Below are 14,350 nucleotides of genomic sequence, written 5' to 3'. Positions count from 1 at the left end.
TTGAGTTACCTGTGCAGATGCCATACCACGGCAAGCATGGAGCCCACTCAGCTAATCATCACCGTATGTCTCCTGGGTGCTGGCAGACGTGGTAATGCATTGCTACACAGCAGAAGTTTATTGCCTTTTGGCAGCAGACAGTGCAGTATGACTGGTAGCTGTCGTCGACATAGTCCTGGGTGCTCTTTCAACTGGGTGCCTGGGCAAACATGGGAGTGACTCAGCCAGGTCATTTCCCTTGTTTCGTCTCATGATGATTGAGTCCTACCGGCAGTGCACTGTCTTTTAATCTGCAGCTAGCAGAAGACGATAGCCAGTAGTCATACTGCACCGCCTTCTGCCGAGCACCCAGGAGATGACGATGGCTAGCAGTTGTACTGCACAGTTTGCTGCCAGCAGGATGTATAAAGATAGATGAAGTGGCTCAAAACAAGAAATAGACCAGATCTGTTTTGTATTCATTTTCTCCTCCCTCCCTTCCTCTGTGAAATCAACGGCCTGCTAAACCCAGTTTTGAGTTCTATCCTTGAGGTTTTGAGTTCTATCCTTGAGGGGGTCATTCAGTTTCTCACAAAGCCACCCCCTTTGTTGATTTTAATTCCCTGTAAGCCAACCCTGTAAACCATGTCGTCAGTCGCCCCCTCCCGCCATCAGGGCAACGGCAGACAATTGTTCCGCGCCTTTTTTCTGTGCAGATGCCATACCACGGCAAGCATGTACCCTGCTCAGATCACTTTGACAATTAGGAGCACATTAAACACCACACGCATTATCCAGCAGTATATGCAGCACCAGAACCTGGCAAAGCAATACCGGGCAAGTAGGCGACGTCAGCACGGTGATGAGAGTGATGAGGACATGGACACAGACTTCTCTCAAAGCAGCGGCCCTGGCAATGTGGGCATCATGGTGCTAATGGGGCAGGCTCATGCGATGGAACGGCGATTCTGGGGCCAGGAAACAAGCACAGACTGGTGGGACTGCATAGTGTTGCGAGTCTGGGACGATTCCCAGTGGCTGCGAAACTTTCTCATGCGTAAGGGCACTTTCATGGAACTTTGCAACTTGCTTTCCCCTGCCCTGAGGTGCAAGAATACCAAGATGAGAGCAGCCCTCACAGTTGAGAAGCGAGTGGAAATAGCCCTGTGGAAGCTTGCAACGCCAGACAGCTACCGGTCAGTCGGGAATCAATTTGGAGTGGGCAAATCTACTGTGGGGGCTGCTGTGATACAAGTAGCCAACACAATCAAAGATCTGCTGATACCAAGGGTAGTGACCCTGGGAAATGTGCAGGTCATAGTGGATGGCTTTACTGCAATGGGATTCCCTAACTGTGGTGGGGCCATAGACGGAACCCATATCCCTGTCTTGGCACCGGAGCACCAAGCCGGCGAGTACATAAACCTCAAGGGGTACTTTTCAATAGTGCTGCAAGCACTGGTGGATCACAAGGGACATTTCACCAACATCACAACAACGTGGGATGGCTGGGAAAGGTACATGGTGCTCGCATCTTTAGGAACTCTGGTCTGTTTCAAAAGCTGCAGGAAAGGACTTTATTCCCAGACCAGAAAATAACCATTGGGGATGTTGAAATGCCTATAGTTATCCTTGGGGACCCAGCCTATCCCTTAATGCCATGGCTCATGAAGCCATACACAGGCAGCCTGGACAGTAGTCAGGAGCTGTTCAACTACAGGCTGAGCAAGTGCAGAATGGTGGTAGAATGTGCATTTGGACGTTTAAAAGCACGCTGGCGCAGTTTACTGACTTGGTTAGACCTCAGCAAAACCAATATTCCCACTGTTATTACTGCTTGCTGTGCGCTCCACAATATCTGTGAGAGTAAGGGGGAGACGTTTATGGCGGGGTGGGAGGTTGAGGCAAATCGCCTGGCTACTGGTTACGCGCAGCCAGACACCAGGGTGGTTAGAAGAGCACAGGAGGGCGCGGTGCACATCAAAGAAGCTTTGAAAACCAGTTTCATGACTGGCCAGGCTACGGTGTGAAAGTTCTGTTTGTTTCTCCTTGATGAAACCCCCCGCCCCTTGGTTCACTCTACTTCCCTGTAAGCTAACCACCCTCCCCTCCTCCCTTTGATCACTGCTTGCAGAGGCGATAAAGTCATTGTTGCTTCACATTCATGTATTCTTTATTAATTCATCACACAAATAGGGGGATAACTACCAAGGTAGCCCAGGAGGGGTGGTGGAGGAGAGAAGCACCAGGAGGGGTGGTGGATAAGGGAAAGACAAGGCCACACAGCACTTTAAAAGTTTAAAACTTATTGAATGCTGGCCTTCTGTTGCTTGGGCAATCCTCTGGAGTGGAGTGGCTGGGTGGCCGGAGGTCCCCCCACCGCGTTCTTGGGTGTCTAGGTGAGGAGGCTATGGAACTTGGGGAGGAGGGCGGTTGGTTACACAGGGGCTGTAGCGGCGGTCTGTGCTCCTGCTGCCTTTCCTGCAGCTCAGCCATATGCTGAAGCATATTAGTTTGGTCCTCCAGCAGCCTCAGCTTTGAATTCTGCCTCCTCTCATCACGCTACCGCCACCTTTCAGCTTCAGACCTCTCTTCAGCCCGCCACTTACTCTCTTCAGCCCGCCACCTCTTCTCCCGGTCATTTTGTGCTTTCCTGCACTCTGACATTGTCTGCCTCCACGCATTCGTCTATGCTCTGTCAGTGTGGGAGGACAGCATGAGCTCAGAGAACATTTCATCGTGAGTGCGTTTTTTCCGTCTTCTAATCTTTGTTAGCCTCTGGGAAGGAGAAGATCCTGTGATCCTTGAAATACATGCAACTGGTGGAAAAAAAAAGGGATAGTGGTATTTAAAAAGACACATTTTATAGAACAATGGGTACGCTCTTTCATGGTAAACCTTGCTGTTAACATTACATACATAGCACATACGCTTTCATTCCAAGGTCGCATTTTGCCTCCCCGCAGCGCATGGCTAGGCCCTCCACCCTCCCACCTCCCCGTGGCTAACAGCGGGGAACATTTCTGTTCAGCCACAGGCAAACAGCCCAGCGGGAACGGGCACCTCTGAATGTCCCCTTAAGAAAAGCACCCTATTTCAACCAGGTGACCATGAATGATATCACTCTCCTGAGGATAACACAGAGAGATAAAGAACGGATGTTGTTTGAATGCCAGCAAACATACACTGCAATGCTTTGTTCTTACAATGATACGTGCCACTGGCCTGGAGTGGTAAAGTGTCCTACCATGGTGGATGGAATAAGGCTGCCCTCCCCAGAAACCTTTTGCAAAGGCTTTGGGAGTATATCCAGGAGAGCCACGAATGCCAGGGCAAATTAATCATTAAACATGCTTGCTTTTAAACCATGTATAGTATTTTAACAGGTACACTCACCAGAGGTCCCTTCTCCGCCTGGCGGGTCTGGGAAGCAGCCTTGGGTGGGTTTGGGAGGTACTGGCTCCAGGTCCAGGGTGAGAAACCATTCCTGGCTGTCGGGAAAACCAGTTTCTCCACTTGCTTGCTGTGAGCTATCTACAACCTCATCATCATCATCTTCCTCGTCCCCAAAACCTTCTTCTGTGTTGCCTCCATCTCCATTGAAGGAGTCAAACAACACAGCTGGGGTAGTGGTGGCTGAACCACCTAAAATGCATGCAGCTCATCATAGAAGCAGCATGTTTTGGGCTCTGACCTGGAGCAGCCGTTTGCCTCTCTGGTTTTCTGGTAGGCTTGCCTCAGCTCCTTAAGTTTCATGCTGCACTGCTTCACGTCCCTGTTATGGCCTCTGTCCTTCATGCCCTGGGAGATTTTGACAAATGTTTTGGCATTTCGAAAACTGGAACGTAGTTCTGATAGCACGGATTCCTCTCCCCATACAGCGATCAGATCTCGTACCTCCCATTCAGTCCATGCTGGAGCTCTTTTGCGATTCTGGGACTCCATCATGGTCTCCTCTGCTGATGAGCTCTGCATGGTCACCTGCAGCTTGCCACTCTGGCCAAACAGGACATTAAAATTCAAAAGTTCGCGGGCCTTTTCCTGTCTACCTGGCCAGTGCATCTGAGTTGAGAGTGCTGTCCAGAGCGGTCACAATGGAGCACTCTGGGATAGCTCCCAGAGGCCAATACCATCTAATTGCATCCACAGTACCCCAAATTCAACCCAGCAAGGCCGATTTCAGTGCTAATCCCCTTGTCAGGGGTGCAGTAAGGAAATCTATTTTAAAAGCCCTTTAAGTTGAAAAAAAAGGGCTTCGTCGTGTGGACGGGTGCAGGGTTAAATCGATTTAATGCTGCTAAATTCTACCTCAAATCCTAGTGTAGACCAGGGCTAAGTATAACAGAAAGAAAAGGAGGACTTGTGGCACTTTAGGGACTAACAAATTTATTTGAGCATAAGCTTTCATGAGCTACAGCTCACTTCATCGTTATTTATGGGTATGGAAGCTCTGTAGCTCACGAAAGCTTATGCTCAAATAAATTTGTTAGTCTCTAAGGTGCCACAAGTACTCCTTTTCTTTTTGCGGATACAGACTAACATGGCGGCTACTCTGAAACCTGTAAGTATAACAGGTAACTGTGTCTGGATGTATTTGTACCTGTGTACTATCAAAAGGTATCTTGTATCTCTTATTTAAATAGATTCTGCTCAATCTTTTTTGCCCAAATAACATTTTACAGATGTTGTGAAGAGTATTGCCAATCCCAAGTGTTTAAAAATCATGAGTCATTCACCCCAGAATCATGAGATTAGCCTTAAAATCAAGAAATTTTAAAAATAATACATTTTGGTTGATTTTTATTTGCCTTCTGGGTTTTGAGCCTTTGGGCTCACGTTTTCAAGCTTTCTTCTGTGACCAGAAGGGGGGAAATTGATGCTAGTTGTTAATGAAAGCTGACATTCTCACCTAACTCCAGGAGTTGAGGCATTAAGAAATACTCCAAATATCATGGGACTTGCAATAAAATCATGAGAGATGGAAGCACTGTGTGAGGACCACAGAGGATTTATGCAAAGGTCTCCCCTTCCCTCTCAAGCAAGTGGCAAAGAGTTTGGGGAAGGAGCAGAGCCTCAGCTTTGGGCCCCCACCAAGCTAAACATTTTAGCTGAGCTGGCCCAACATGGCAGGGTAGTAAGAGCACTCTGTAGCCCAACAGCTGGCCTACAAGTGTTTTGTTAGACAAACTGAAGGTTTAGGTACATAATATTTGATGGGCAAACGAACAACATTCCCTGTGTGTTTGAAGACATCCATTCTAGAGAAGACTGAGAAAGGACATAACAATTTTCAAGTACATAAAAGTTTGTTACAAGGAGGAGGGAGAAAAATTGTTCTCCTTAACCTCTGAGGATAGGACAAGAAGTAGTGGGCTTAAATTGCAGCAAGGGAGGTTTAGGTTGGACATTAGGAAAAACTTCCTAACTGTCAGAGTGGTTAAGCACTGGTACAAATTGCCTAGGGAGGTTGTGGAATCTCCATCATTGGCGATTTTTAAGATCAGGTTAGACAAACACCTGTCAAGGATGGTCTAGATCAGTGGTTCTCAAAACCTGTCCACCGCTTGTTCAGGGAAAGCCCCTGGCGGGCCGGACCGGTTTGTTTACCTGCCACGTCCACAGGTTCAGCCGATCACAGCTCCCACTGGCCGCGGTTCGCCGCTCCAGGCCAATGGGGGCTGCAGGAAGGGCAGCCAGCATGTCCCTTGTCTCGTGCCACTTCCTGCAGCCCCCATTGGCCTGCAGTGGCGAACTATGGCCAGTGGAAGCCATGATTGGCCGAACCTGCAGATGCGGCAGATAAACAAACCGGTCAGGACCGCAAGGGGCTTTTCCTGAACAAGCGGTGGACCGGCTTTGAGAACCACAGGTCTAGATAATATTTAGTCCTGCCATGAGTGCAAGGCACTGGAGTAGATGACCTCTCGAGGTCCCTTCCAGTCCTATGTTTCTGTGATTCACAAGTGGGTACTTAAGGGGAGAACTGACTGATTTGTGTGTGTTTGGGATGAGAAGAAATGTTAGCCAAAGTGGTATTCAAAAAGAATGTGTTTCACTTTCTTTTAAACAAGCAGACATTACACAATAGCTAGTTTGGACTACTTTACGAAATTGTGGTGTAACCTCACCTTTTTATTTAAGACCTACTGTTTGATCTCAGAACTGCTGGCTGGGACAGTTAATAACAGGTGTGTTGGGAGACAGACTAAACTCCAACCTTGGGGAAGGCAAAGTCAGGAGTAGGTAATGACTTGCTTACAAGTTTTCAGCACTGAAAGGAGCTGGTTTCGTCCTGGGACTAAAGATTTTGAATCTGAGAGTGTCCCTTTAATGAGAGTCTTACAGGCTAGAATGAAATCTATCTCCTCCCAGCTCAATCAAAGGGCAAATTATGGCTATGTATTTAGGTCAGGAAAGAGGATAGTTTAACTGTAAAAAGAGGAAAATAGCTAGAATGACAGTCGATTTCAGTTTGGATTTACAGAGAGGAAGTTTTAGAGAAATCACGGATCGCTACTACCAAAATCAGAAGTTCAGAATTCCTCTTGTTATGCTGGTGTTTTTCAGTTCCCTCCCTTCATTTCCAGGAAACTTCCCTTGTACTTTGACCTCTTTTTACTAATGCCCCTAGTGGTAATTGCTGGTAATGGCAAGTTGCTTCTTCTCAAACAGCTCTTTAACTGCCAATCATTAATTTAGGCACATGAGTCTTCTGAATGTTGCAAAATCAATCTGATTCCATCCCTCCAGTCTTTCCATTTCCTGAGGAAACATCTTTGCTGAAAACCAAAGCTATATTTCTTACCCCACTATTGGCTTTGGGAATCAAACTAATCTCCAGAACACAATAAGATCTACAAGCTGGCTGTCTAAAAGTGGCCTTTATTTCAAAAAGGAAATAAGTAGTTACATTTTGATGTTAGGGCTCATATAGGAGCTCTTATTTTATTTTCTGTGTGGTCCAGAATGTAAAAAAATTTCATTGTGCTAGAACTGCCCACAAAAAATGTTTGTATCCAACTGCAAAAGGACAACAGTTCTTTAGTTTGGTGAGATTATGATATGGAATTGATATGGAAGAGATATGATTAGGAATTGAAAAGCAAATGAACTAGCTTCTACATCTGTCTACAATCAGTCCTCTAAGAACAAAGAACAACATACATTGGGGAATTTCCCTTTTTTCTTTTCTAAATAAAAACTGTACATTTGAAGTGAATTGTTGATTTTTCAACAAGGCAAAAACTCTGTGGACTCCCATCTTTAAGGCATTTTAATGTATTTTAAGTAGATGATAGTTTCATTTCCATGCCACTTTCTTTTCTTTTTAACATTTCTGGGTGAATTATAGTGCCAGGCACAGTATAGGCAGACAGCTAATAGATATTAGTTTGAGACCATCAAACTCAATTCACTTGTGAGTGAAGACTCCAGAGGTGAGAGAAGACTGTAGGTAATTCTATTGCATTTTTGTAGACTAATAGCATCACTTGAATGTCAGTGCTGATATACAACCAGAAGTTTGATCATTAAGATTAACATCAGGTGAGTTATGTGGGGTTTTCTTTCATAGCCGAAGGCACACTGACCCTCCATCCACTCTTATGGATGAGATAACTCAGAGAAATGGAAGATGACAATATCATTACACAGGGAGTTCATTCAGGTCTGGAGAACGCAGTGTTGGGGGTGCTTGGGTTTATCTTTTTCACAGTACTATAGCAGCTTTCCTCATGTTTTCCAAGATAATTCAAATACTAACATACTACATACAGCAACTCCTGTCTCCTTTATGGTCTTCTTAAATAGCTGAGAATAGTCTGTTTACCTCACACAGCACGCACTGTAAAATAAAGGGAATAGACTACAAGGAAGGTTCCACAGATCTTGGTTAGTCCTTGTTTGATTTCATCTGTGGACATCAAACTTTGCATAATGTTATGCCACATAGGCAACTAATTGGTGATCAAATGAGGTTTATTGGAGTCACTTTTATCTTTGCTATGATAGTGCAGCCTGCAGCTACTACAGGTTCTAGCATGTAATGATCTGTCTTGAGCCACTCAGCTCAAGATACATGCTGAGACCGTGTGGGCCAAATCCTCAGCTGGTATAAACTGACATTGGTATCACAGAGCTATGCCAATTTACGATAGCTGAGGGATCTGGTATATGCCTGTATCTGTATATTGATGGGGGCAGCTGTGTACAAGGAAGTGGGTATCATTTCTCTTGCAGTCCACACTTAGCTCCCTCCACATCTCTCCATGGAGGTATCTCAAAGATTTTGGTGATAACCAAGCAAACAGTTGGTGTATATCTGTGGTTTTATTTACTCTCACCTAAAACTGGTTTTTCAAAGCAATGTGTTCAGGCTGTGCACATGCAGATTTGCTTTTTACTTTTCCACCAGGAAGTTCCTACTACTAGCTTTGAAACTGAACCCCTGCAAAAGGAGATGGATTAACCAGGCTGGATATGGGAAAACCTTTTTATTCCACAAAATTATTAAAATCCTTTGCCCTCCAGCCTGTCCCCATTACTTTGCAGATGGATTAAATATTTTTGACAATGCAGTTTGGCACAGTGAGGAAAATCCACTTCTTGTGCTGTGAAACAAACAAAGGAAGTGTGGTATTTTTAGGGAAAAAATGCTTTGCATTTGAAACTTGATTTTTCTTAAGCAGTGTTTTTAGGTAGTGTTGAATGGGCCTGTAAAATCTATACATTAAGGTATAGTTATTAGTATGATTGATTGTTTTTAACATAAAGGCAGAATTGCAGAGAGAAGTTGAAGAGAAAACAGGTTTTTACAGATGATTCATTTTTATTTTGATTATCCAAATGGGGATGGTTTGTGTGGTTCTGGCCAACAAGTCGCACACACAGATATAAAATGATTAAATGAAATAGCAATCAGCAGTGGCCTATAGGTATTGCCTGGTGAGAGAGAATACTGTAGCCCTCTAATTGGCTCTCTACAAGCATACAGTATGACTGATTTCAGCTGTAGTATTACCAGTCTTGCTTCCACCAGCACTATTATCTCAGAGTGACACTTCCATTACTCTGAACGGAGAAAGATGAACGTCACCTGTCAGGGGCTGGTTAATTGTGTTGCTAGATGTATGTTGCTAGGGCGCAGGTTGGACATTTATGAACATAACTGCTTCCTCTGATGTCCGCCATCCTTCAACGATCAATACAGCTCTTACAGTAAACACATAATTGAGTGAAGGCACTTACCACTGAGGAGCTGAAGATGAGCCCATTGTGTGAGTTTCATTGTCCATACATTTCCCACAAATGAGCTGATATTTGCCCTTTATTGTGTGTTGCTTTGTGGAAATGGAAACTAATGTGCCACTTTCATTTGTTTTCTAGATAAATGGCCAAGATGTCCAGAATCGGGAGGAGGCGGTGGCATTGCTTTCCAGTGATGAATGCAAGAAAATTGTGTTGCTGGTTGCAAGACCAGAGATGCAGGTTAGAATAAATAGATGTATTGAGCCAGGAGCTTGGGTTATAGTGTACAGTCAATGTCATCCATAAGAAATGAACACTGAAAAACAGGATTGCAGAGGTTCATGAAAAAAAATGGGAAAAATATAATTAAAGATCTTTGCCAATCTGTAGCCTCAGGAAAAAAATAACATTATATTACTAGGAGTTTGTTTACCATTGTACTAGCTAAAAGATTCTTTGCAAGTAAATAAAATATATATATATATAAGTACAGTTGATTATCTAGTACTAATGTGATACTTAACTAAATGTGAAGTGGAACTTCAAAAAGACATGTTTATTGGTTGATGATTCTTACTGATTTCTCGGACTAAATTCACACTCTTCCATGGTTTTCACCTGCTTGTGGCAGAATTGAAGTGGACTCTGGGTCAGGATTATTTTTTTAAGCAATGTTTCAGTAAACTCTCCAGTTAGATCTTGATAATGGGCATTTCATTACAATGCCATTCAGCAAACCTACTCCTACCTAACCATTTTCAAGGGAAACTGGTCATATGAGATTTTTCATCAAGTACAAATTATTTAATAGGAAATAGATATTTTGCCACACAGTTTTAAACTATACTTCTGGCTTTTAAACAAAACTGATGCCTTGCAAAGAAAATTTTTACATCTTTGCAGTGGGAGATGTCAGGCTAATCATCCAGGTAAAGGAGAGGGGGGGAAAGGATTATTTCTGCTTCCTTTTATATCCCATCACAAAGCAGAAAAGGACATTACATTGTCACTCTTCTCTCCATCTGTCAGCAGTCCAAGCAAAGTTGGTTATGTTACCATTTGTCTCTCATATTATTGATCTGATATTTTCAGACATGGTGACTACATATTCTCTACACATTAAATTGAATAAATGTAATTCAGTGTCACCCGGAATCCCAGCGTGAATCTGGAAGTTACTCAAGATCACATTTCAGCATATATTTCCTTTATGTCCTTAGCCATTCTAAACAGCTCCTAAAAAACTGGCTATATACTAAGGCAGAGTAAAACTATTCACCTCAGATTTAAATAGCTAGGTCAGGGATCAGCAACCTTTGGCACGCAGCCTGTCAGGGCAATCCACTGGCGGGCCAGGGCAGTTTGTTTACCAGCAGCCATCCACAGGTTCGGCCGATCGCAGCTCCCACTGGCCGCGGTTTGCCATTCCAGGCCAATGGGGGCTGTGGGAAGCGGTGGCCAGCACATTCCGCAGCCCCTATTGGCCTGGAACATCTAACCGTGGCCAGTGGGAGCTGCGATTGGCCGAACCTGCGGACGCTGCAGGTAAACAAACTCTCCTGGCCCGCCAGCAGATTTCCCTGATGGGTCGTGTGCCCAAGGTTGCCAATCCCTGAGCTAGGTTATATCCCTTCTTGGTCCAGAGACCCTTCAGAAGCTTTTAAAAGATTTGTGTGAGGATTCTATCTAATTTTTTTTTTTAATTTCATTTCAGTGGGGCTCTCGCAGGCACAGGATCCACCTGCCAGTCCCAGTTGTAGAAACCCAACAAAAGACCTGATCCCGCCTTCCTCAGAACTTGTCTTCATAGAAATGTTATACTAGTACAAGCCAAGATGTGAGTTTAAACTGATCTAGTTATACTGATATAACTCCTCATGTGGACACTCTAATTCCAATATATGAGGGCCAGTTTTCAGTTTAGCTTATGTCACATTGGAAGGGGTTTAAGCAAATTTGAAAATAGCCATTCTTCTTCCCGAATAAGAGTGTCCACAAGGGGGGTTTATACTGGTATAATGTATCGGTTTAACTATACCAGTATAATTATAATTATACTGGTATAACTGGAATGGTTTCATGTGTAGACAAGCTCTCACTAAGGCAAACACTCACTGGAGAAAAAAGGGCGGGATCAAGTCCTAATCTTTTAGAAAGAACTCTGTAATGCTAGTATTTCAAGGACTGACTGCTCGGCACATCCAATAACTAACAAGACAAGCTTCTCTGACTAGTCAATATTGATTATTACTCAGTTAATATTAAAAACTGATCATACAAGAAACACACACAAATAACCATGTGAAACAAATGTCTGTGTGCACACATGTACATGCATGAGTGCACATGTGCACTGGGGAGTATATTTATGTTTTTAAGAACCGTAAGAATTGCCATATTGGATCAGACCAGTCCAGTGCTCCATGTACTGCAGTATCCTGTCCGCAACGGTGGCCAGCACCAGATGTTTGCAAGGAAGGTTTAAAAATCCTCTGAAGGGCAATTGCAGAATGATCTGCCCATAGGGGAAATTTCTTCCTAATCCCAGGTAGTTAGTGGTTTGCTTGTGCTGTGAAACTTGGGAGTTTATATTCTTTATAAGGTCAAACGGCTGATTATACATAACAGATAAAAGCATTTGAAAAACCATGAATGAAACTTCAACATTGATGTTCTAAGTAGATACCATAATATAGTAAAAAGTGCCACAGAATCTCCATCAACATTTTATACCTGTCTAATGTTTGCCTGGTTTGTGGAGGGATTTTTTGTTTGCTTGCTTGTTGTTTTAACCAATTAGTATCTATGGGCCAAAGGTCCATTGGCTTCAGTAGAGTTGTCCCTGCTTACAACACAAAAGAACTTAGTTCCATGTTGCATTGTTGCACACAATTACACTGTTTCTAGCTTCTGTGATGTCCATAACATTTTACAGGTAATTGGATTTTTTCTCATACTCTAGATTAGTTGTATTAATATTTAAATTTCTGCCCTTCCCCAGCTCATTCACCTTCCTTCTCTGTTGCCTGTTTCTGCCCCTAAAACACTGCCATTGGCAGGCATGCAACACTACTTCATTCCCCTTCTAGTGATAGTATTTTTCCTTTTTTTACCCCAGCATTCAATCTGGAAAGGGAACAGAAACACAAATGGAGACTTACTGTTAACACACACATGCACATAATACTGTGTATGTGTGTACAGCCACATCTCATTAACTTGACTGAAGTAATGACCTCCATTTTCCTCTTTTTATAATACCCTCTTCAATGACTATGAAAATAATGTTTCAATTTAAAAAAAAAGTCAGTCAAAGAACAAAAAAGTTTAGTCATTGTATCAGTCAGTGCTCCCACCCCCTTTCGATGGTCTCTGTGTATATAATGTCTTCTGCAGTTTCCACAGTATGCATCCGATGAAGTGAGCTGTAGCTCACGAAAGCTTATGCTCTAATAAATTGGTTAGTCTCTAAGGTGCCACAAGTACTCCTTTTCTTTTTGCGAATACAGACTAACACGGCTGTTACTCTGACACCCCCTTTTTGTTTGTTATTTCGTTCACGTGGAAGAGCAATAAGAGACATACGATAGAAACCCAGAGTGAGGGTGCTGTTGAGGTTCAGGCACTGGGACACAACCCTGCGGTCGAAGTTGTTAAAGGAAAGAGCCCGATTATCTCATGGTCCTATTCGTATCATTGCAGTTCTTTTAACATTGGGGCTCTTGGAGGTAATGAACAGGACAGCTCCAGGATTATGTGGTATGCCTTTCATACATTTTGAAAGGAAATAATGCTCTGTGCGGTGCAATCTCCTTCATTAGGAGAGAAAATCAGTCATACTGTTTCAAGAAAGGATAAAAGTCCTAAGAGCCCCCGTTTTGTTTTGGGTTTTGTTTTGTTTTTAATCTTTTTCTTCTTTTTGAAGAGGTGAACTATAGGAGCCTGGTATTCTGAAGAGAATCATTATGATAAAAAGAACTAGTCAGGCGTTGCCATTTGGCTTTACCCTATTTTAGCATGCATCCCTGCTAACATAATGCAACGTATTAATGTATTCCTTTGCAGCTGGAGGAGGGGTGGCTTGATGATGAAAGGAATGAATTCTTAGAGGAGTTAAACTTGGAAATGTTGGAAGAACAGCATAACGAAGTAATGCAGTACACAGCCAATGAGGTGGAGCAGGTAGGACTGACACTAAATGAATCATTGGAAATTTTGCTAGGTGTATTTTTCTATTAAGAGAGAATGAAATGCTAAGTCAAAAAATTGAATCAAAGGCTTTTGTCATGAGGATGCGCTGAACTGCAATACATTCTCAATAAGAAAACATTTTAGAAATAAATGTGTTGGCCGTAAATGAGAGGGTAAAATTTTGGCAGAATGTGAGAGGAGTAAAGCACCGGTTCTGCATTTTCTGTGAGCTCTCAGCACAATATTACAAGCCCTTTTACATACAAGGTCTTGTGTATTGTCACTTTTATTTATGAATTATATCAGAGTCACCTGTCAAGGCCATAGCAAGGACAGGGCCCCATTGTGATAAAGACAATACAGACATATTGTACAAGATATGGTACTTATATTGCTATGTAAATTGCTACCTTATAGAGTGTACTTTTACTATATAGTACTATGTATATTACAAGATGACAGTCTAGAAGTACCTACCTGGAGAACAAATATTTGATTATGGACTCTTCAATCTAGGAAGCAAAAGTATAACACAATCCAGTGGCTGGAAGTTGAAGCTAGACAAATTCAGACTGGAAATAATTTTTTAATAGTGAGAGTAATTAAACATTGGAACAATATACCAAGGATCATGGTGGGTTTTCCATCACTGGACATCTTGGAATCAATATTGGATGTTTTTCCAAAATATGTGCTCTAGTTCAAACAGGAATTATTTTGAGGAAGCTCTGTGGCTAGTGTGATGCAGAATGTCAGACTAGATGTTTACAGAACAGACCTATTTTAAGAATCCCCTCTAGTTTGTCATTGAAGTAGAACCCTTCATTTTCCTTTTTTTTTTCCCCTGAAAAATTCCCAGGTTTCGAAAAATCCAATATTTGGATTTTCCAGTTTCCACCCAGATTTTTTCTTGCTTAAAATTGCAATCCCAGCT

The 14,350-nt window shown here is 42.9% G+C and overlaps 1 protein-coding gene across 3 annotated transcripts in view; it reads left to right on the top strand.

Moving 5' to 3' along the window:
* Window positions 1–14,350, top strand: part of PDZRN4 (PDZ domain containing ring finger 4) — a 386,169-nt gene that overhangs the window by 365,213 nt on the left and 6,606 nt on the right. For all 3 annotated transcript variants that reach the window (XM_073328040.1, XM_073328042.1, XM_073328041.1), the window contains 2 exons: window positions 9,364–9,465; window positions 13,291–13,407. In XM_073328040.1, the coding sequence (XP_073184141.1) occupies window positions 9,364–9,465; window positions 13,291–13,407 (219 nt within the window). The remainder of the gene's footprint in view (window positions 1–9,363; window positions 9,466–13,290; window positions 13,408–14,350) is intronic.

Source organism: Lepidochelys kempii, chromosome 1 (assembly GCF_965140265.1).
Source record: "Lepidochelys kempii isolate rLepKem1 chromosome 1, rLepKem1.hap2, whole genome shotgun sequence".
Taxonomy (NCBI): domain Eukaryota; kingdom Metazoa; phylum Chordata; order Testudines; family Cheloniidae; genus Lepidochelys; species Lepidochelys kempii.
This window is presented reverse-complemented; position numbering and strand designations above follow the sequence as displayed.